Source organism: Saccopteryx leptura, chromosome 1 (genome assembly GCF_036850995.1).
Source record: "Saccopteryx leptura isolate mSacLep1 chromosome 1, mSacLep1_pri_phased_curated, whole genome shotgun sequence".
Taxonomy (NCBI): Eukaryota; Metazoa; Chordata; class Mammalia; order Chiroptera; family Emballonuridae; genus Saccopteryx; species Saccopteryx leptura.
The window spans coordinates 300,414,529-300,437,766 of NC_089503.1; the positions used below are offsets into that span (position 1 = coordinate 300,414,529).

The window sequence follows — 23,238 nt, forward strand, 5'->3', positions numbered from 1 at the left end:
AACAGTTGTTAATGAGTGACCCTACAGATCCAAATCTTCCATTTCCTAATTAATGCTGTCATCGCCAAACACGAGCCTCCTCATTAACAACTAAATAAATAAGACCAGAAAATTTACAGTACATGAGAAAACCTTTATTTCACTTCATTTTTTAAAGTTATGCATAAAATAATAAACTCTGAAAATAATGGCAGTTTTCATATAGTTAATTCAACATTTTTGGCAAACATTACTCAAAGTTATTCTCAAAAAGAATTTCTTCTTTTAAGTAGATAGCATAGCATTTCCAGCAGTTCTTAAATAAAGACCTAATTATTTTTCTACATAATATGTAATAGTTTTTATGTAAAGATAATATAGCTATTCCTGGCCTGACCAGGCAGTGGCACAGTGGATAGAGCATCGAACTGGGATGCGGAGGACCCAGGTTTGAAACCCCGAGGTCATTGGCTTGAGCGTGGGCTCATCTGGTTTGAGCAAGGCTCACCAGCTTGGACCCAAGGTCGCTGGCTCGAGCAAGGGGTTACTCGGTCTGCTAGTAGCCCCCCACGCCCACGCCAGTCAAAGTAATCAATGAACAACTGAGGTGTCGCAACAAAAAACTGATGATTGATGCTTCTCATCTCTCCCTGTTCCTATCTATCCCTCTCTCTGACTCTCTCTCTGTAAAATAAATTAAATTAAATTTAAAAAAATAAAAATATAGCTATTCCTGGATTATTTATAGAGAATATACTTACTATTTTTAAAAAAAACTATTTCACACTATGAATGCTAACAAAGTAAAGTTTTGCTTATATTTGGAAACACTAAACTCAGACTAAGAAGGAACCAACAAATATTTTTGTCCAGGTCACTTAAGTACTTGTCCAAAAAATTCAAGACATGGATGGATAGATCCATTTCTAATGAAAATGTTTTGAAAACATACTGGCATATATACCATGTACTTTTAAAATATCTGTTGCAATTTGACAGTTTAGCAAACTTCTTAAAATAAAAACCAGAAGGTTCAGGAATTTAAGGAATATGATCTTCACTTTGGGCAAAAAATATATTCTATAGTTTAAGTATGGAAAGCTTATCATCATAGACCTTCACAATATCTAAATGAATTTCTCTTTAAAAAATTCTTCAGAAACAAAATATAGGGTGACAGAGGATGATCTGACTTTGGGTGATGGGTATAGAGCATAATCAACTGTTCAAATGATGTGGAGATGTTTTCTCTAAATCTATGTAGTCTGGTTGACCAATATCACCCTGTTAAATTTAACTGTCTAAAAAATATATTCTTCATCAATATGATTGTTAAAGTAGAAAAAAGTTATTTTATTTATTTATTTATTTTAAGGGAGAGGAGAGGAGATAGTGAGATAGACTCCCACATGTGCCCCAACTAGGATCCACCTGGCAACTCCCATCTAAGGCTGAGGTTCAAATCAACTGAACTATTTTTAGTTCCTTAGGCCAACGCTCGGACCAACCAAGCTGTCCTCAGCACCAGGGCTGATGCTCAGACATATTGAGCCACTGGCTGTGGGAGGAGAAGGACAGAAGAGGGAGAGAAAAGGGAGAAGGAGAAAAGAGGAAGAGAAGGGGAAGAGAAAGGGGGAAAGACAAAAGGGAAAGAGAAGGGAGGGGACAAGTGGGAGAGGGTAGAGGAAAGAAGCAGATGGTCACTTCTTTTGTGTGCCTGGACCAGAAATTGAACCCGAACGTCAAAGAAAAAAGTTATTTTTAATTGCAACATTTCCATTTATTTTTATTTAACAAACTAGTAGTCTGCTGCTTAATATGTGCCAAGTACTATTTAATACTCAAATATACTCATTTCATTATTTGACTTACTTTCCATTCTGAAATATGAAATAAAAGGAGCCATTAATAGCATTAAAAAAAAAACAACTCAGAGATCAAACCATGACATCATCAAAGTTTCACTGTCCTGATTAATCTGAAGACTCAATGGACAGGCTTGCAAGTGGACCCTCCGGCCCAGTCCAGCCTCCAGCTGCCTGGGGCCTCATGAGAAACCCTGAGCCAGAACCATCCAGCAGTCACTCCCAAATTCCTGACCCTCAGATACTGACATAACAGAGGCTTATTGATATTTTATTCTAAAAGTCATCCAGTTTAGTAGCAATAATAGTTTGAGTTGACAATGTAAGATAAAAATTTTTACATAAAAGTTTAGCTAAATAGATTGAGCGAAGTGCTTTTCATTAAAATTTTTTTAAATTATAGCTAAATTTAAATTTGTCACTTCTTCAAGGATATCTACTAATAATTTTACCTAAATACTCAAGTGAATTTGAGTTCTAGGTTCTTGAAGAAAGTATAATACATATGGGGATAGGGCGTCATTCCAAATACTGTATATAAATAAGCAACACTTACCTGTTTTGTCTTGAGCAGCAACTGTTCCTTTGCCCACAGCTGTTGTCATGGGCTGGGGCAGCACGGTGGCAATGGAAGTGGCTTCTCTAACGATTCCAGAATTCTGTACTCCTCCACTAGTAGTGCTCACAGTAGCAGTTCGCTTGTGCACAGCTGAGGACTTACTTGAGCAGCCTTTATTTAAACCTGACTGAAATGTAATGGAATATTTAAAAGCTCATATTTCTAATGCTCCCTACTGTTATTAATATTTTATAAATTCCCTATTAGGTTAAAAATATGTACACGTTTTTCCTTACAAATTTTAAGCTTGCTGGTGGATCTGAGAGTTTCCCTCTGAACCAAAAAAAACCCCTTAAAAAATATGCAAAGAGGGAATTATGAGAATTAAGTGTAAAATTCAAATAAAAATATCTTTAAACCAAGTATTAAATGGTTTTGTATTAAAATTATATTAAATGCTTTTATATAAAGATAATTATCAAGCTAAAACTACACTGTGCTTAATTGATAACATAAAATTTCCATATTCTGAGCTAGGTTTATTAGTAAAATCAAAAATTCAGAAAGAAAATATCTTACCTTAGAAAGAACAGTGGAGTACTGAAATACTATACATTGCACAGATGTCTTGTGAGCATTGATGGTTTTAACTGGTGATTTCAACATCCTTAAATCATACTGATAGATTTTCCCACGGGATGATCCAATGGCCAAAGTGGCTCCATCAGGCATGAAATCTACTGCAGTTAAAGGAGTGTCAGCAACCAAAGTTTTCACTAGCCTTTGGAAAGGAGAACAAGTATGTGTTGATATATGGATATGTGCATGTATATACGCTTATGTGACATGTAAGTAACAGTGTATCAGAACCAAGCTTACTTAGAATTGGGCAAAAAACATACACATCCCAAATATTTATCTAAAGCAAAAATTTAGAATTAGACATAGAGACAGTTCCAACGCAATGTCTTATCAAGGAACTGCTGAATAATTCATCCTATTTCTCTTCTAATACGTACACATGACATCTTCTAGAAGCAGCACCTATTTCTTTGATTAACTATTACTTTGGCAATGAATGTGACAGAGTTCCTGGGCACTGCTCCACACACACACAAAAAGGGCCCTGGCCTCAGAATTACAGAAGCCCCCAGTATCCCCTTTCATTTGTTGACCTGAGTAAGCCTCAAAGGACTGTGACCTTTCAGAGGGAGCAGCTGCTCCTCGGCTGTGCATCTCTTGACCAAAGAGCTGACAGAACCCGCATGGCCTGGTCCTCAGGAAACTACTACAGAAATATGGCTACTGCTCTGCTAAAGCTCAGCTCTTTGCTGGAGTGCCTGCTAGAAGAGAGAGGTGGCTACCGACAGAGGTCTCACAGTAAATAAATTCACAAAAAGAGTAAAAAATAATAAAATAAAATAGAAAGAAAGAAGCTTGTGAAATAAATAACAGTGAATTTTCAGTAAGGGCTGATGAAAGTCCTTCCCTAGTAGTAACATTACCATTTTCTTCAACAGGATCTTTAGATACTGTAAGGTTATCTTCAATACACCTAGAAGAGTCTTGCAGCTTTTTCTTTTTTAAAAAAAGATAACCAAGCATCCTTATAACTCCAAGAAAGGCAAGAAGGCACAATAGACCCAGATACTTAGATTATGTGCCCTTTAGTGGTTCTAGATCAGTGGTTCGCAACTGGAGGTAGTTAGGATGTCACAACTGGGAAAGTGCCAGGGTATCTAATGAGCAGTGGTCAGGAACACTGCTGGACATCCCACAGTGCCCAGCACAGCCCCTCACAACCAAGAATTACTCAGCTCAAAAGGTAAATAGTTTACACACCCTGTTTTAGGTAAGAAATTAATTTTAAAGCAAACTAATCTTATTGCTTTAAAAATATATCTAATTGTATTTTGAAAAATACAATTGAAAAATAATAATAACAGACTTGCAAGTGGACCCTTTATTTTGCATGCTAAAATAAAGGTGCTTCAATGTTCACAATCCAGAAGTACCCTAAATACACCAGTCAGAGAAAGGTAAGTACCTAAGACTCCACTGATATGTGGAATCTAATGAAAAAAATTAACAAACAAAATAGAAACAGGCGCATAGATACAGAGAACAGACTGACAGCCATCAGAAGGGAGGTGAAATGGGGGACTGAGTGAAAAAGGTGAAGAAAGAAGAAAAAAATACCCACGAAGACAGAGACAGCAGTAAGGTGATTACCAGAGGGAAAGGGGTGGGGGAGGGAGAAGAGGGTAAAGGGGGGATAAATGGTGACGGAAGAAGAGTTGACTTGGGGTGGTGTACCTGAAAACTACATAATTTTACTATCCAATGTCACCCCAATAAAAAATAAAAATAAATAATAAATAAATAAGTGGAAAACCTACGCCTCGACGACTATTTTTTTTGCATGGAAAAAGAAAAACATCTACCAGAACATTAATCAGAGGTCAATACAAATATGTCTGCTGAGATAATTATTTGTTACTAAATTAAGAAGCATCACACTTACTTCTTACTTGAAGTATCATAGAGAATGATTCTTTTATCCAAGCCTATAGTTACAAATAACAACTCATTGACAGGAGAAAAACAGATGCCCGAAGCTGGCGCTTTATGAGTATTGTCAAAGTTATGGTACGGACTCTGACTATTCACATCCCAGAGGGTTACTAGTCCGTTATCCGAAACACTGCCCAGTAGCGATTTCTTAAATAAGGAGTACTTCAAGTGCCGAACAGGCTAAAAAATAAGAATAAATTTTATTTTGCAAGCATTCACAAAAAACATTTTATATAAACTATATAAATAATGGCCAACTACAAATTCAACACTCACACAGGATTTAGGACTTCTCAAGTTTATAGAGAAATAGGTTTCAATCTTAACACCATAAAATCATTTAGTATGCTATATAAGATGACCACAAGATATATCAATATTCTAGTAATTGAGTATTTGTCGTGATTTTACTAACTTGGAGTACAGCTACCTCAATCCTCTCTCTTTTTTCCAGAGGAAAAATACAATATATGGAGATCAACTACATCAATTCATCAATTTTAGAACATCCACCATAAATAAAAGACCCAGTCACAGTCAAATCACAAATAAGGGAACAAACACTAGCAGAGAATGAGCAAAATAAATAAAATTTATATATTATTATCTACATATATAAGGTATTTGAAAAATATTTGCTTTAATCTGAGCACCTGATGTGCTGGCAATTCAACACTTTGAAGCATAATAAAAATTTAAACTACAAAGGAAGAACTGTCAATACTCTAGACTGGGGATGGATATATCCATTCTTTCAAAAGCATCGCCTGAGGGAAATGCTAGTTTTTAAACACTTGTCCCTGAGGACAGTACAGACATTTTATTCTCTTTTATAGTTTCCAATCTGGCTGGACCAGAATAAAAAGATCCAGTTAGAGTAAACAGGTCCTGGAATTGAATTTTATCTACTTTTATTAAAATGTGGCTTTCAAACTTATATTCTTTTTTTTCCTTTTTTTTATTGAGAGGTGAGGAGGCAGAGGCAGAGGCAGAGACAGATTCTGGCATTTGCCCCAACCAGGATCCACCCAGCAAGTCAACCAGGGGGCAATACTCTGCCCATTTGGGGCCATTGCTCCGTTGCAACCGGAGCCATTTTTTAGCACCTGAGGCAGAGGTCATGGAGCCATCCTCAGTGCCCAGGGCCAACTCGCTCTATTCCAGCATGGCTGCAGGAGGGGAGGAGAAGAGAGAGAGAAGTGAAAGGGGGAAAGGTGGAGAAGCAGGTGGGTGCTTCTCCTGTGTGCCCTGACCGGGAACTGAACCCGGAATTTCCACATGCCAGGCTGATGCTCCACCACTGAGCCAACAGGCCAGGGCTCAAACTTATATTCTTATTTACTGTACTAAGAATTGGCTATTTTACATTTAAGCTAATTTTTTCCCTGTGAAGAAACGGCAATGTAAGTACAGAAATTAAGTACAACCCACAAGAGGGGGAAACTGGCTGTAAGGCACCTTCAAACAGTTAAGTCCTGAGTCAGGCAATGACTCAGATTCTAGTACATAGGTATGCATCAACTTTACATTCCTGTATGTGCCCTGACCAGGGATCAAAAGGGCAATCCCTGCACTCCAGGATGATGCTCTAACCAACAGGGCTATCCCACCAGGGCTCAGCTTTATATTTGGTCACAGACAAAACTGGCACAGAACAAAAGTAAAAACTGAGGGATTTTGTTTATTCCATCTAGTTTTATCTTTCTTTCTTTCTTTCTTTCTTTCTTTCTTTCTTTTCTTTCTTTCTTTCTTTCTTTCTTTCTTTCTTTCTTTCTTTCTTTCTTTCTTTCTTTCCTTTCTTTCTTCTTTCTTTCTTTCTTTCTTTCTTTCTTTCTTTCTTTCTTTCTTTCTTTTTTTTTTTTTACAGAGACAGAGTCAGAGAGAAGGATAGACAGACAGGAACAAAGAGAGATGAGAAGCATCAATCATTAGTTTTTTGTTGCGACACCTTAGCTGTCCATTGATTGCTTTCTCATATGTGCCTTGACTGTGGGGCTACAGCAGACCGAGTAACCCAGTGGTTCTCAACCTTTTTAATGCCGTGACCCCACAATACAGTTCCTCATGTTGCGGTGACCCCAAACCAAAAAATAATTTTGGTGGCTACTTCATAACTGTAATTTTGCTACAGTTATGATTCGGAATGTATTCTCATTGCTTTAGGTGACCCCTGTGTTTTGGTCGTTCGACCCCTGCCGGGGTTGCGACCCACAGGTTGAGAACCGCTGGAGTAACCCCTTGCTTGAGCCAGCGACCTTGGGTTCAAGCTGGTGAGCTTTTTGCTCAAACCAGATGAGCCCTCACTCAAGCTGGTGACTTCAGGGTCTCGAACCTGGGTCTTCCGCATCTCAGTCCAACGCTCTATCCACTGTGCCACCGCCCGGTCAGGGTAGTTTAATCTTTCATACTCCAAAAGGATTTTAAATCACTGGCTTTTAGATATTAAAAACTCATATTCTATTTACATACATCTAAAATGTTTCAAAATAATATATTAGCCCTCAACAACAAAAAACATTTAGGAAGAACACAACACAAAAAAATAAAAAGGAATATTTGTTACCAGACATATAGGTAAGATAATTGCTAAAGCCATCTATTCAATTTGGCTCATTTTTATATGGCTAAAGTATGAAGAGAAAATACTGGTATGTATATATTTTCCATCTTTGTTGAGGAAAAGTATATACATCTAAATAGACATATCTTTCCTCTTGTCCACACTCAAGAAAAAATAAACTACATAGACCTTAACTATAAAAGACACAAAGCTCTTAGTGAATTATGTTTATAGTCATATATCAACCAATCAAAATATTAATATTTCAAAGATTTCTGCAGCACTTTAAGAGTTCATATGGGGCCCTAGCCAATTGGTTAAGTGGCAGAGTGTTAGCCCAGTGTGTGGATGTCCCAGATTCAATTCTCAGTCAGTACCTATCTGCTTCTCCACCTCTCTCCCTCTCACTTCTCTCTTTCTCTCTCTCTTCCCCTCTTGCAGCCATGGCTCAATTGGAGAAAGTTGGCCCCAGGTGCTGAGGATGGCTCCATGGTCTCCGCCTCAGGCACAAAGAAGAGCTTGGTTGCTGAGTAATGGATGAAGCAACGCTCGAGATGGGCAGAGCATCGCCCTCCTAGTGGGCTTGCTGGGTGGATCCCAGGCAGGTCTCATATGGGAGTCTGTCTGCCTCCCCTCCTCACACTAAATAAAAAAAGGAGTCCATATAGTTATGGTCTTCAATATAAATTTGAATTAAGCAACAAGTAAAACTTAATAAAACCCCAAAACACACAACTACAACCACACAAAATTCATAGACCACACAGATTCTCAAAGTTCATGAAGTTCAACCTATTAGCCAAAGCAGCAATTTGCTTATCATTCTTAAAATATGGTCATTCAGAATCAGTCTGACTATAGCAATGAACAGGGACCTTAATACTTTTCATAAGAAAACTTTATAAACAGTTAAAACACATTTCTTGATTAAGTAAAAAAAAGTCCATATATTGTTTCAAATTCTGTGGACCAATATGGTAACCTATTAGGAGAACAACCACAACTACAAAAAAGGCCAAAAATAATTATAAATCTTCCTCTCAGATAAACCTGAGTTTAAGTGAAGGCTCAATCAAACTCTGTTATGACTTGGGTAAATTACTTAAACTCCAAGCCTCAATGTTTTCACCTACAAAATAGAAAACATTCTTGTTTGCCTGTCATAGCATTTCTGCATAGATCCAGGTACACAGTAGCTATCACAACTATTCCCATAGGTTCATGACTCCTACTGTTTCTGTATCCACTCAATTATCTTTTATACAATTTTTTAAAAAACCCTTATGTAACCAAACTGAGTCCTTTAATGCCTCCCCTTTATCTCTTTGATAACAGATACTCATTTCTGAACTGTCAACATCCATTAAATCATCATATCTAATGATCCTAGATAAAGTATTAATCTACTAAATTCTATTTAAAATAAGTATTAATTCATTTTAGTATTAGCAGCACTTATTAAGCCCCTATTTTGTTCCAGATTCAAGCTATTTCTAAGAAAAAAATATTGCCAAGGGCTTATGGAAATACCAGCAATATAAGCAGCAATGCTAATTTTTCTTACAATACACTATGTACATACATGTGTGCTTGTGGAGGAGGGAGGTTGTTTCTAAATATAAAAGTACATCACTCACTATGATCAGGGGTTGGCACAGTTTTTCTTGAAAAGAAATAGTAAATATTTTACACTGTTGTACTGCAAAAGCAGGCATAAACAATACATACATAAATAAGCATGACTGTGTTTCAAAACTTTATTTACAAAAATAAAACCGGTCAAATGGGTCGTTTTCCTTATCCCTGTTATAAATATTTGGAAGTTAAAAAAAAAACCCACAAAAACCATCCACAGTCCTACCTAGACAAAAACTGGTTAATATTTTGGGGGACATTCTTTAAGTATTTTTCTGTGTGTATGTATGTTTGTGTATATTCAGTAAAGTATGTACCAAAAACTTAGAATTATATTTTATTATTATAAAGATAAACATATAATTAAGATGCTCCACTACATGACTTTAATAACGAATAATATAAGACTGCATGATTATATCAATTTATGTAAATAACCCAATGTTGGACATTTAGATAATTTCCAATTTCCAAGCACACTGATCACTAGCATTTTTTAAAACTGATTTATGAAAGAATTTGTATTTCATTTTTGGTCAAACTTTAAAGGTTCTTAGTTGAAAATGCTAAGTGACCACATACATACCTTTTCTTTTGTGAATGCCCATTAATTTATTTTTCTTATTTTTATGTGCTAAGATTTTTTAAGTACTAATTTGCAGTTGATCTTAATATTATAAGGATATTAATGCTCTCGTAGGTAATATTTTCCCTTTCAATTTTGTTGATCTTTTTTCAAGTCTTGCTTTTTGTCAGATTTTAACATTTTATGTACTTAAATTTCTCAAACTTGTCCCCAATGACTTTTGATTTTGTTCTTATGCTTAGAAACGCCTTCCTTTTATAAGATAGAAATGTGCATTCCTATTTTGTTATAGCTTCACAGTCTCTAATATATACACTAGAGACTGTATATATGTCATAAATAATATATAGACACACACACACACATATATAGACCATATCCCTTCAACTCCACCCTCTTCTTGATTCCCAGTGGCTTATTTCAAGCATTAATCAACTGTCATGAGAGCTGCTGCCTACTTCCATTCTCAATAGCCTACTGCCCATTATTTACACTATTGCAACACTAACCTCTTCAAAACTAGAAATCTGAACATATTCCTTTATTGTACAAACACACACACACAGACTTAAGCAGGCCTGAGACTGCCTATCCTTATAAAATTCTGCTTTCAAGGTTGGCCTTTGTCTAGATCTAAGAGCTTGGATTTTAGAAGGATCCCCACTAGCCTCACTGGTAAGAATGACTCACTCACTTTTAAGATTGGCTCACTGTGCTTAAACTATGTGTAAACAATATGGTTTATGGCTAAACCATAGCTCAATACGTTCTCCTTCTGGAAGTTTGGAATTCAGTACATGCTAGGCAGAAGGTGAGTTGGTAACCAGCCTCAAATAAAAACTCTGGGCAATGAGTCACACATGATGTCACAATTTGATGCTGGGGAAATTAAGTAAATTCTCTCCTGTGAGAGAGGACTCGGAAGCTTGTGCTTGATTTCCCCAGAACTTTACCCCACGTGCCCTTTGCTGATTTTGCCTGTATCTTTTCACTGTCATAAATCATAGCCAGGTGTATGAATACATGTTGAGCCCTGTGAGTCCTGCTACTGAATAAGCAAACCTGGTCTTGTGGATTCCCAGCACAGTGTGTGAGTGTGTGTGTGTGTATGTGAATTGTATCTGTTTTACAGAGAGCAAAACAAACAGCAAAACTAAAATTCTACGAACATCATTTACAACAATACTACAGACACACTACAGATACAATCAGATACCTCCACAAGCCCCAAAATATATGCTAAGTAGGTCAAGCAATTAATAGCCACAAGTCCTTCATAGCATTAGTCCCTGAGCAGGAGGAAGTAGAGGAAAATAAAAGGGAGTTTTAGATCTGAGAAAAGGAAAAAAAAGTAGTACATAAAGATATAGACTAGAACTTTTAAGAACAGAATATAGCCTGACCAGGCAGTGGCACAGTGAATAGAGCGTCGGACTGGGATGTGGAGGACCCAGGTTCGAGACCCCAAGGTTACTAGCTTGGACCCAAGCTCGCTGGCTCCAGCAAGGGGTTACGTGGTCTGCTAAAGGCCCATGGTCAAGGCACATATGAGAAAGCAATCAATGAATAACTAAGGTGTCGCAACAAAAAACTAATGATTGATGCTTCTCATCTCTGTTTGTTCCTGTCTGTCCCTATCTGACTCTCTCTCTGTCTCTGTAAAAAAGAAAAGAAACAAGTGCTACAAGTTGATACTTCCTGCTCCCCCCACAACTTTCTCTCTCTAAAAAAAGAATATATAGGTTAGACCAGTATACACAAACACTAAGAAAATATATGCAGAGAATCAAGGCCATATTACCATGCAAACTTCACATACCACTCCTATATAATATAAAGGATACCACTGTTCTAGAAATAAAGCTTTGAACTTAGTCAAATATTTTGAGTGCCAAAATTCAGGTACAAACATAACCAGTCGCCAAGTTAACCAAATTAGAATTAAACTCATTCTTTAAATGTAATTAATAAATATTTACAGTTACTAGATCTCTGTACTTCAACAGGTTTAACAATACTTAGAAAATCTACACCTAAAATATCTAAATTTTATTGAAAACAATAAGCTTTTTAACATATACTGAAACACATAATTAAAATCTTACACAAAGTCCACTCTATTTAAAGATGATTTTTAATCTAAGGAATCCATAAAATAGACCCACTTTTTAACTGCTTTAAATAGGCTACAGTTGGAAAAGGCACCACAGGTTAACCTATTTGTGAGCCTAAGTTGCTGAACTTGCCAAATAGTGACACGCAATTATAATCTACGGAGCCTGTCAGCGCTGGCAGTTCTGCAGAAGCAGTAAGGCTCTTTTCCCTGCAGAAAGACACTGTGACCCACATGAACTAATAGCTTCCATTCAGCTCAGACACTTCAAAGGAAGATTTCAAATATTCAGGCAATCTCAATTTCGATATAATATTCAGTGTAATGCAGATTCATTGAGACTGCAGGGTTTTATCATTTTTGCTAAAAAATCAATTTGATAATTTTTAAAGATTTCAAATTGGTTTTTCAGAGAAACAAAAACAGAAGAAAATTAATTAGATGTGCCCTACCTACACTGTTGTTCTCAATAATCCAAACCCTATCCATAGTAAAACTGATCAATATAGAAATTGGGCTGAATCAATGTATTGGAATTATGTCACATTTTGGACTTGAAATTTTTATGAACATTGTTTAAATTTAAGAAATGAATACTAATATATTTGAAATGTTAAATGAATTTTGAGAGGCTTTTTGGGGTTTTTTTTTAGTAAGAGGGGAGGCAGAGAGACAGACTCCTGCATGTGCCCTGACCAGCAAACCGGGGGTGATGCTCTGCCCATCTGGGGCAGTTGCTCCAACTAAGGGAGCCTTAGTTTTTGTGCCTTAGGCAGAGACCATGGAACAATCCTCAGCATCTGAGGCCAACTCTGCTCAGACCAATCTAGCTATAGCTGCAGGAGGGGAAAAGAGAGAGAGAAGGGGGAGGGATGAAAAGCAAATGGTTGATTCTCCTGTGTGCCCTGACTGGGAATCGAACTGGGACATCCACATACCGGGCCAACGCTCTACCACTGAGACAACTGGCCGGGGCAATTTTGAGAAATCTTAAAAAAAAAATTTTTTTTAATGGCCTGGCCTTCAAAGTCCTGCATCAGCACTCCATTCATCAACACTAGTTTTCCCATCTTCTCTCATGTTGGCCCTCTAGTGACTTACTTGTTCCTTGTTTTTGTTCATGCAATTTCTCCCAAAGTTCTATACTAGCCTATTAAAATCTTTGTGATCTCCAAATGTGTTTATCCATTCACATAAGTACTGAGGATCTTTCCCACACAGGGCACAAAGTTGGACAATGACTGAGAACAAAGAAGAGATAGCTCCAACTAGAGTGTGAGCATGTAAAGATTGAACCCTAAAACAAGTTAGAATCAAGTAACTGACACTGCCATTAAAAAATAGCTAGCTATAAATTTTTCAAGCAAGCTAAATGTAAATTTAGAATACTTAAAAGTTTAAAAACTTAAAACTCATTTTATATGAGTTCAAAATCTCTTATCAACTTTATTTTGAATAAACCCATACTGTACCTGGTTACTACCATGACCAAAAGGAGTACCAGACAAATTAGTGGTTACACTGTGCAAAATAATTTCACCACTGAGCGATCCAGAAGCAATGTAGCAATCATTCCAATTATACGTTACACAAGTTACTTCATCTTTATGATCCTGAGAGGGAGAAATGAAAGTAAGCCCAATGCCACATAACCTTCAAAGAGCACATTTTCATGGTTTTATAAATTTCATGTTTTATAAATAGTATTTACTTGTCAATCTAATAATTGTGCTAATATTTTCCTCAAATAACCTAAAAACCACTCAAACAGGTAGGAAACTATCTGATCAAACAACACCAAGTCTTCTCAGGGAACAGAAATTCATTTTTCACAACCATGACAATGAGCAGGCATTCTGAAACAAGACAGAAAGAAAAGGTAATTTTCTACATAGTATTATGTCTGCTTTAAAGAATTCACTTCCACTGACAAGTAACTTGATTGCAAGTTGCCGGTTAGGAGAGTTCCTGCCCTTGAGAGGATCACTGATTCATTTAGGAGACAGGATATTTAGATCAACATGAAAATGGCAGAACAAAGGCTGAGTGAGTGGTAGAGGCAAAGTGTCAAGAAGAAAAAGAAAGAGGCACCAGTGTGAACTGAGCTGACAGAGGAAGCTTTATGGAAGACAAAGTTTGAGTTCAACCCTATAGAAAGCATAAGACTTAAATTAGAAGGGGAAAAAACCCTGACACTGCAAAATGGAAGAAAGCAAAAAATAAAAGTCCCCAAGCCGAATGAGCAAGGTATCTTTGAGAGGTGATAGCAGCTGCTTCTCCCATGTGCTGAGTACCTACTAATGCTGCAAGCTTTATAAATTATTATTAATCCTTAGAACAATCTTGGAGGCAGCATCATTTTTCCCATTTTACAGATGAGTTAACTAAATGGGGCACAGAATGATTAAGAAACCTGTCCAAGTTCACTTAACTACTAACTCAGAGGGTAGGATTCATCTCCTGGTCAAACTCCAACACCTATTTGCTTCCCTCTCTATTAGGCTGTCTCCTATTTCCAAAGGGGAATCCAGTTGGAGGAAATAAAACTGTTTGGTTTAAAAATAAACAAGTTTACAAGGATTATGTTTTTCACCATCAAATCAGAGATATCTAGCAGAAATATGGAAAAGTGATCAGGACTAGGAATATAGTTGTTTTTTTTTAACAATTTGGTGTCAGACCTTAGTAATACAATCAAACTAACCTTTGTATCAAATCATTAGATTAATGTAATACCAAGAATAGTAACTATCATATTCCACTATTAAAATTTTTATATTGTAATTTTATATTATATTACAACGTTTTCAAATGGTCCTTCAAGCATATCTGGAGATGTCTTTATATTATATTCCTTTTCTAAGTCAGAGAAGCAATTGCTATCCTGAGGAAAAAATATGTGTGATAAAAACAAAAAGAAGAGTAGACATTTAGTGCATTGTTCCCATCTGGGAAATAAAGAACATGAGGTCCAATACAATTTCTATGACTGTGTAAAGAAACTGGTGTCTTTTTTATTTTAACTGAGGAAAATAAGTTATTCAGTAAACATTTACTAAGCACCTACCAAGTGCCAGAAATCGTGTTGTTACACAGAAAGAACACTGCAGAGAAGAGATCCTAAAGTGAAAGATGAGATTTTCCACCATCACAATTAGTCAGTCAAATACCTGTTAATTGAATGAATGAAGGAATGAGGTTCTGTAAGAGTTTTAAACAATGAGATGAGAAAATACCATCCGGAGTAATTGGGAAAGCTGAGGATGAAAAAAATGAGTGGAATTTTGCCAGACAGTAAGGAGAGATGAGAGTTACATGATGCTCCTAAACTGTGTGACCATATGTGACCAAATTGGCCATAGACTTCTAAACTCTCCTCAGTGTTTGTTGTAAAATGCTCCTTGCTCATAACATAGAGTAAGTATATCCCTGTAAATAGCTTTAATTCAATTATTTCATAATTTAAAAAATTAAACAATAAGTATCTGAATTAGCATCTCTTCTTTGCCATTACTATTGTTATGTATTAAACAAGTTCTTTAACACTTCTGAGTCTGAGTTTCTCCATGTGTATACAGGAATAGGACTATCTGCTTTGCAGAGTTGTTGAGATAAACAGAAGAAACATGTTAAGCACAGTGGCTGGCATATGAAAGAACCCAAAATTCCTGGCCGGTTGGCTCAGCAGTAGAGCATCGGCCCAGTGTGTAGAAGTCACGGGTTCAATTCCCAGCCAGGGCACACAGGAGAAGCACTCATCTGCTTCTCCACCCTTCCCCCTCTCCTTCCTCTTTGTCTCTCTTCCCTTCCTGCAGCCAAGGCTCCACTGGAGCAAAGTTGGCCCAGGCACTGAGGACAGCTCCATGGCCTCCACCTCAGGTGCTAGAATGGCTCCGGCCACAAAAGAGCAACACCCCAGATGGGTCAAGTATCACCCCCTGGTGGGCATGCTGGGTGGATCCCGGTTGGGCACATTTGGGAGTCTAACTGCCTCCCCGCTTCTAACTTTGGTGGGGGGGGGGAGAACCCCAAAATTAACTACTCTCATTATTGGTAACCTTTCGATTTTCCTAAAGAATTTTCAAAGTTTAGCTAACACCTAAAATAATGAACTTCCAAAGGTAGTGTTTGAAATAGCAATGACAGTATTGTATTTCACCTTAGCTAAGACAAAACCATTCCTCTATTTACCATTCCTCTGGTAAGAATTAACTCAATGACATTAAGAGATACAACAAAATCATAATAATGTCTGAGGTTTGATTCAAAATACTCTGAGGGTATGAGGATGATGGAGCAAATGAAGCAGAGACAAAACATATTGGCCATGAGCTGATCATCACTGAAGTCAGATGATGAATATGTGTATGTACAAATACATTAATGTTTAAAACTTTTCATATTGAAACTTTTTTTAAAGGACACCTAAAAATTAAAAAATAATTTTAAAGATAAACTTTCAAATATTAAAGACACAATAAAGAAAAACAAATTTTTTTAAAAAAATCATCACAACCCAAATACATGAAGAGTATTTTTATTTTCTGAAATGGCAAAAGGCTATTTAAAAAAACAATACACATGTGAGAAAAAAATAATAATTATAAATAGTAAAATTTAGAAAATTTCATTATCAAGATGAAAATACACACACACACAGCGGAAGCCAAATATACTAAAAACCTATTGCAACTCTAATTACTAGATAGATTACTATCATCCCAAAACCACACTCATTTTTTCAAAACATCTTAAAAAAGATCTCTGGTAACAATAAAGCATACTTCAGAAAAAGTAAAGGAAATGGTTCATCCAAATAAGACTAGAAGTTAACTGAAAAAATAAAATGTTCTAAACCCCAATAATATGACTTAGTGACATCCACAAAGGAAATACAGACAAAAAAATACATACTAAGTTTCTGGCTAAATAGCATCTGTACTGTCCCTAACAAATCTCACTTCAATTCTGAAGCAACTCATTTTTATCATAAAAAGCTCAACATTACAAGAAAAGTTTGGTAACTAAACACATTGTGAGATACCCATTTCTATAAGGATGAAAAACAAAAACAAATTCCTTACCTTAAGAGATCGGTGAACTCTTTTTGACTTTAAATCCCAAATATTAACAGTATTATTTAGGCCTCCGCTTACCAAATACATAGATGTGGAATTTAGAGTAACACATGTCTGCTTTTGCTATTGAAGGAAAAAAAAGTTGCCTTAATTTAACAGAACTCAGAGATGACATTCTAGCTGATTCAGTATTTAGTAAGCACTTGATAAACATCTGTTGAATTAAATGCTATAAACATGCTAATACTTAACCTAAAGATTCACCACTAATCATCTACATGGGTCCAAGGGCTTGTCAAGAGTTCAAAAAGGCTTCAAGGAAATCAACTAGATTCATGTTCTCTTTCATACAACAGAGGTGACAGGGGAAGCTTAGGAAACACCAGCAAGTCTTGGCCTCCCATCAGGGCTCACTTGCCCTAAATCTCCCATTAATGAAACCTGCTCGTGCACTTCCACAGGATACCATGAACTACAATCGACCCACAGCTCAGTAAGCATGAAAGGTAGAGGAGACTTTAAAGGATGTCTACATCCCTCATTTTAAGATGGGGAAAATTTTATAGAGGACAAGATACTTGCCCAAAGTCTCATGGCAAATCTCCCCCTATGGAATCCAATTCTCAAACACTGAGCCATCAGAACTTGCCTCTACAGTCTTCCTGATGTCTATAAAGACACCATCCATCAGTTTCTCAAGATAAAATTCCGGAATTACCAACTCCTCATTCTCTCTCTCCCAAACCTACCATAAATTCTCTAAACTCCAACACCAAAATAAATCCCACATGCCCCACCCCTCTATCTATTGCTACTACTGGCCCCCTAATCCAGACCCTGCAGAACCATACCTACTTCTCTACATTCTGTTCTCCATAAGCAGGGTGACCTTTAATAAAGTTAAACCTGATCATGTCTCCCCATTTAAAAATCTTCAATGGCTTCTAATTTACCCAAGAATAAATTCCAGACTCATTAACCCAGCTATCAAAAGCCCTATTGGTCTGGTCCCTTCCTACCTCATCTCTCAGCTTTTTCTCCTCACCCACTAACCCTCCAGCCACACCGACTTTCTTCCATTCTTTACACTAACAACTCTGTATTTGCTTCAAGACTTCCCCAACAACTATTCTTCCCTAGGAAGCTAAATTCCCTGACCCTTGGATGAATGGCTTCTTCCAGTCAATAGACAGCATCTTAAATGCCACCTCTTCCGGAAATCTCCCTTGGCCTCCTACTATCTGGGTACTCTGTTTACTGGTTTATTATCTGTCTTCCACCAGAATGTCAGTTTCATTAGAGCAAAGACCCCATCCATGCTCAATAAATATTTATACAATAAATGGCTAATAATACACAGGCTACCAAGTTTTTCTCACAATAATTATCTATGAGTGCCAACTACCTGGTGGTACCCATCTGTCAGACACAATGTTGCATGTTTTTTTCCTATTTAACCATCAGGTAGACTATATAGTTACATTAATGTTTTTACCTCCAGCTGAATGGTATGGGAAAAAAAATACAGAAATGAATTCCAAAAGGGACTTATTTGTGACTTAGTTAAAAGGCAAGCTATGTAGGTTTAGGCAAGTCATCTCACCTCCCAGAGTCTGCATTTCTTCACCTGAGAAACGAGACATGAGGACTAGAGCTGTTTTTCTACACTGCAAGTCCACGCATCTCAAAAACATCCCCTCAAGAGAGCACTCTTCTTAAAAGGGTGCAGATGGCCACCTGCTCCCAAGACTTCTTACAGCTCTCGAATTGTGACCAAGAATCAAAATTACTAACACATATAAAAATATAAGGAGCACACTGCATCAACGTTTCAGTATAGTAGATATAATTCTCTTGTAGGTACCATATACTAGGAACTGACTTTGATCTAAACATACTAATAAGATTTAGAATGTGGTTATCACTGCAAATCAGGACAGTTTGCTAAGAGCTATAAAAATAATCTTTAAATAAAATAGACAAGAATGATATCCATCAGAGACCACTAATGAGGATTCTAATTGTCAAAAACAAATTATTCTTAAGGGCCCAAAACAAAAGCTATATTTATAGATGGCTTATGCTGATGATAGATTTTTTAATGTTAATACATTATTAATGTAGCTAATGAACTTAACAGCTGGTTGAATTTCTAGGTTAAAAATTAGCCTATCATATCCATTAATATAATGTTAATACCAATCTGCCTGCTTTAAAGTAAAATACAAAATCAAAGAAAATAAATGTAAACTTAAAGTTCTACTCAAAAATAATGTTTAAATAAGAATATTTTCCCATGTAAGAAAGGTCTAATATTGCATATAGCACATGAGTAGAAGGACTTGGATTCTACAAAGCAAAGGTTTTCAACACACTAATATGTTACAAGAAATTATTAATAAAGGCTAAAGAACCAATGTTTGCAAAATATTTTCATAAGAAATTAATGCAGATTCAAATTGTAACTATAATGACCTCTCTTCATCCATCTGCACTCTGATGTGATGTCAAAACTGCAGTAAAGAGAACTAACTACAGCAATTGTGGAACATTCACAAAGTTCTTAGGGTTGTGTCACATTTGTGATATCAACTTTACATTCAGACTTTAATAACAAAAACACAAAGGTACCAAACTTGTTCTAAGGCATAATACATAAAAGTAGCATTAATATATTGTGGTGGGGGTGGAAATCAAAATTGTTTTGAGCCCTCGCTGGATAGCTTGGTTGGTTAGAGCATCATCACGAAGCAGAGGTTGCCAGTTAGAGCCCCTAGTTGGGGCACATACAGAAACAGATGGATATTTCCGTCTCTTTCTCTCACTCACTTGCTCTCCCCTTCCTCTCTCTCTAAAATCAATAAATAAAACATTTTTTAAAAATTATTTCGATGTTGCTATTTAATAAAACAAATCTTTGTCAACCTCCTCTGACAGGCTTTAAAGATCCAAAGATGATGACTAAGATGTTCTGTGTACTCTTGTGGCATATATTCTGACTTTTATCAACCAGAGATGCTCTCTGCCTCTATTTTACTTAACCGAGTTTGAATAGGCAGAGGGCCTCAAGCTCCATTTCTACCCTTAGAACCCTCTCTGCCCCAGCTTCTAACATACACAGGAAAAGACCAATAAAAATCAAGTCCTTTTTAAATTAGACAAGCTTATAGCCCACTGTCTGGCTGTGCTCTAATTGGGCTCTCTTACTTATTGCAGTGTGTAAAATTAGGACTATTCATAATGTTTTAGGGTCTGCTAGAAAAATCTGAAACTTAAAAAAAAAACACCCTACCAACTACTAGTACCTTTTTATTTAGCTCATATCTTATTTTTAAAAGAAATAGCTTTCAAGGAATGTATGAGACTGGAAATGATAGCCAGCAATAATCCTGAATCAGGGATTACTTTAGAAAGCAAAAGAATAAGAGAGCAATATGCAGTAAAAACTTCATTTAAATGACCTGGGAACAAAGCTCATTTTAAAAAAGCCATCCTTTTCCAGGATAGCGTGGAGAGGCTCAGGCAAAAGCAGAAGGCTGCCATCAGACAGGGATCCTTAGCTGGTAGTCCACAGTCCAACGTCAGTGAGGACAGGGTGACATCACTAGGGCTTTCCAGTCAAATCAACTAGACTCAATTGGTCCAAACAAAGGTAGCAATACCAGGGAACTTCCCACAGAGGAAAAATGGAGAAAGCACAAGTGCCTAGTTTACAAAACCTAAGTCCTTGATTGCTCCCCTAGGATTCAGTGTTATTTCACTTAAAGATGTTTCAGTATCTATCTCACCTGTATTATTTTGAGCTTAAGTTAAGAATAATGCTTTTAAACACCTTTATATTCAGCTGCAAGCACACAATAAATAAGCAGTTACCACCCAAACGGAGCTAAGATTTTCTTTTAAGTTTTTTGGAGGGCTTTTTTGTTGTTGTTTGTTTCTTAATCACTTACCCCTTCACCAAGCTCTAAAAGTGGAACAGGTTTACATTTGCAACTTGAAACAACAATTTTGTCGCCACTGGAAGATGCTGTCACCAGAAAGTTATCTAAATGAAGAGTTATGGAGCATAAAACAATCCATGAGCATCCTTAGCTCTAGGCCAGGCGTCCCCAAACTACGGCCCCCGGTCCCCACCGCACTTCCGGAAGGGGTACCTCTTTCATTGGTGGTCAGTGAGAGGAGCACTGTATGTGGTGGCCCTCCAACGGTCTGAGGGACAGTGAACTGGCCCCCTGTGTAAAATGTTTGGGGACTCCTGCTCTAGACTGTTAATGTAACAATTGTGATGATAAAAGCAAGCACACTAATCTAAGAGAAAAAGCAGATGAACACAGCTTATACACTAGCTTTCAAAAAATGGCTCAGTTTAGGCCCTGGCCGGTTGGCTCAGCGGTAGAGCGTCGGCCTAGCGTGCAGAAGATCCAGGTTCGATTCCCGGCCAGGGCACACAGGAGAAGCGCCCATTTGCTTCTCCACCCCTCCGCCACGCCTTCCTCTCTGTCTCTCTCTTCCCCTCCCGCAGCCAAGGCTCCATTGGAGCAAAGATGGCCTAGGCGCTGGGGATGGCTCTGTGGCCGCTGCCTCAGGCGCTAGAGTGGCTCTGGTCGCAACATGGTGACGCCCAGGATGGGCAGAGCATCACCCCCTGGTGGGCGTGCCGGGTGGATCCCGGTCGGGCGCATGCGGGAGTCTGTCTGTCTCTCCCTGTTTCCAGCTTCAGAAAAATGCAAAAAAAAAAAAAAAAAAGGCTCAGTTTACTAATACTAATTCTCTTCACTGCTATCGCAGGGAAGAACTAGCCTTTCTGGCTTTGCTATCACTTGAAAGCTATTTAACCCATGTGAAATACTACTCCGTTTCCAAAGAGTAGGCCAGAAGATCTAATTTTATCCTTCAAGAATGAAAGCATAATAAAAGTATCATCAGCAATATTAATCAGCCTTTTCATCTAGAACAGCGGTTCTCAACCTGTGGGTCGCGACCCCAGTGTGGGTCAAACAACCAAAACACAGGGGTAGCCTAAAGCCATCGGAAATACATATTTTATTTAAAAATGTATTGTATAATAAATATGTATTTTCCGATGGCTTTCGGAAATACATATTTTATTTTAAAATGTATTGTATAATAAATATGTATTTTCCGATGGCTTTAGGCGACCCCTGTGTTTTGGTCGTTTGACCCCCGCTAGGGTCGCGACCCACAGGTTGAGAACCGCTGATCTAGAAACACTGTTCAAAATAGTTATTTATTAACGCAGTGCTTGGTACCCATTTAAGCTAAGAAACAAAAATCTATATTACTCTCCTATTTGTCCACTAAAAATTTCTCAGAACTACAATTTTTGTGATAGAATGTTTTAATCATAAATTTATTAAGAATAAATATTGCAGTAAATATAGAAAATCTAAACAAATGTGGTTAAATAGCAACTATTTATGCTATGGAAAAGTCTCACTTTAAATTAAATTTAATAATTTAATATTAAATTTTAAATTATTTAAACTTAATTTTTTATTTACTGTATTTTACATGGAAAAGTCAGTAAACACAAAACAACACAAGTATTTTAAAACTAAAATAATTAAATACAATATACCCAAGAATAAGAGTTTGGTTTTGAAAGTCATAATAAATTAAAACATCAGAAGTTTAACTTAGTGCTTTTTAACAAGAAAAGTTCTGAATGCACTACCTTTAGATGATTTACCTAACACTCAGATATTCTGTGAACAAGACTGTGGGGTGCAATTTTATGACAGATGATTCAAACAAAATCATTTCAACCTAGATATTACAGCACTGAAAAAAATAATTTCTCTTTCCTTGGCTTCTTCCTGTTTACTGCTACTTTTCTCCTTAGAATATAGAATTAAAAAAAAAAAAACCCAAAACATAGTATGAGAGGATAAAATACTAACTCCTTTTATTTCTCACATAATGCTAGAAGTCATGAGAAAGTGAGGAACATTACCTCGAGGAGCAAAAACCAAAAAAATAGAAAACTAATCTCCCTGTCACGTCACTACTAATTCTGTCTTTGGAATCCACGCAAAGTGGGCCCCAAGTTTCTGAGTCTGGGAAGTCATGTTCATAATAACTAGCCTCGCCTCTCCAGAAGGGATCAAAGCTTCATTGGGAGTAAGATTATATGAAGATGTCCAATGCACATCTACTGTACAGGAAAACTACACAGAAATAAGGCCAGTTTCTTTCCAAGCCATCCGATATCTCCTCATAGTCACATCAGTTTTATTGAGAGACCATTTAAGGCGTTTATCAGTAAACG

At 36.9% G+C, this 23,238-nt stretch overlaps 1 protein-coding gene across 1 annotated transcript in view; it reads right to left on the reverse strand.

The window, feature by feature from the left end:
• Positions 1-23,238, reverse strand: part of NEDD1 (NEDD1 gamma-tubulin ring complex targeting factor) — a 44,759-nt gene that overhangs the window by 17,728 nt on the left and 3,793 nt on the right. Inside the window, exons 3-8 of the mRNA XM_066357245.1 lie at positions 20,900-20,994; positions 16,956-17,072; positions 13,344-13,484; positions 4,928-5,157; positions 2,983-3,184; positions 2,401-2,590 (exon numbers count right to left, since the gene is read on the reverse strand). Of these exons, the coding sequence (XP_066213342.1) occupies positions 2,401-2,590; positions 2,983-3,184; positions 4,928-5,157; positions 13,344-13,484; positions 16,956-17,072; positions 20,900-20,994 (975 nt within the window). The remainder of the gene's footprint in view (positions 1-2,400; positions 2,591-2,982; positions 3,185-4,927; positions 5,158-13,343; positions 13,485-16,955; positions 17,073-20,899; positions 20,995-23,238) is intronic.